Here is a 651-nt window from a genome sequence, read left to right on the forward strand (position 1 = left end):
CTCCTTGTAGAGTTTTGAGTTTTCATAGGCGAGGTGCCTAATCTCCTCTAGCTCATGCAGTTGCATCTTCCTCCTTTCATGGGCACTCTTAGTGTCAAAGTTCAGCATTTTTACTGCCCAAGCAGCCTTGTACTCTAGCTCAACAGAAAGGTGACACGCCTTACCATACACCAAGTGAAACGGTGTAGTCCCCAGGGGTGTTTTGTAGGCGGTTCTATAAGCCCATAGAGCCTCATCTAGCTTCTGAGACCAATCCTTCCTTGTTGTGTTCACTGTTTTTTGCAAAATGCTCTTAATCTCCCGGTTAGAGATCTCAACTTGGCCGCTTGTTTGTGGGTGGTAGGGGGTGGCGACCTTGTGCCTCACTCCATTCTTCTTAAGAAGACTCTCAAAGACCTTATTAATGAAATGCGATCCACCATCGCTAATGACTACCCGTGGGACACCAAACCGTGGGAAAATAACCGACTTGAACATCTTGAGCACGGTCTTTGCATCATTATTGGGGCTGGCCAAAGCTTCTACCCACTTGCACACGTAATCGACAGCCACCAATATGTATTCATTGCCAAATGAGTTCGGGAAAGGTCCCATGAAGTCAATTCCCCAAACATCAAATACCTCAACCTCCAAGATGAAATTCTGAGGCAT

General features: G+C 46.4%; 1 protein-coding gene across 1 annotated transcript in view; it reads right to left on the reverse strand.

Moving 5' to 3' along the window:
* LOC109129457 overlaps window positions 1-651 on the reverse strand; it is a 7,579-nt gene extending 6,928 nt beyond the window's left edge. The window contains exon 1 of the mRNA XM_019237710.1: window positions 38-651. Coding sequence (XP_019093255.1) covers window positions 38-651 — 614 coding nt within the window. The remainder of the gene's footprint in view (window positions 1-37) is intronic.

Source organism: Camelina sativa, chromosome 16, assembly GCF_000633955.1.
Source record: "Camelina sativa cultivar DH55 chromosome 16, Cs, whole genome shotgun sequence".
Taxonomy (NCBI): domain Eukaryota; kingdom Viridiplantae; phylum Streptophyta; class Magnoliopsida; order Brassicales; family Brassicaceae; genus Camelina; species Camelina sativa.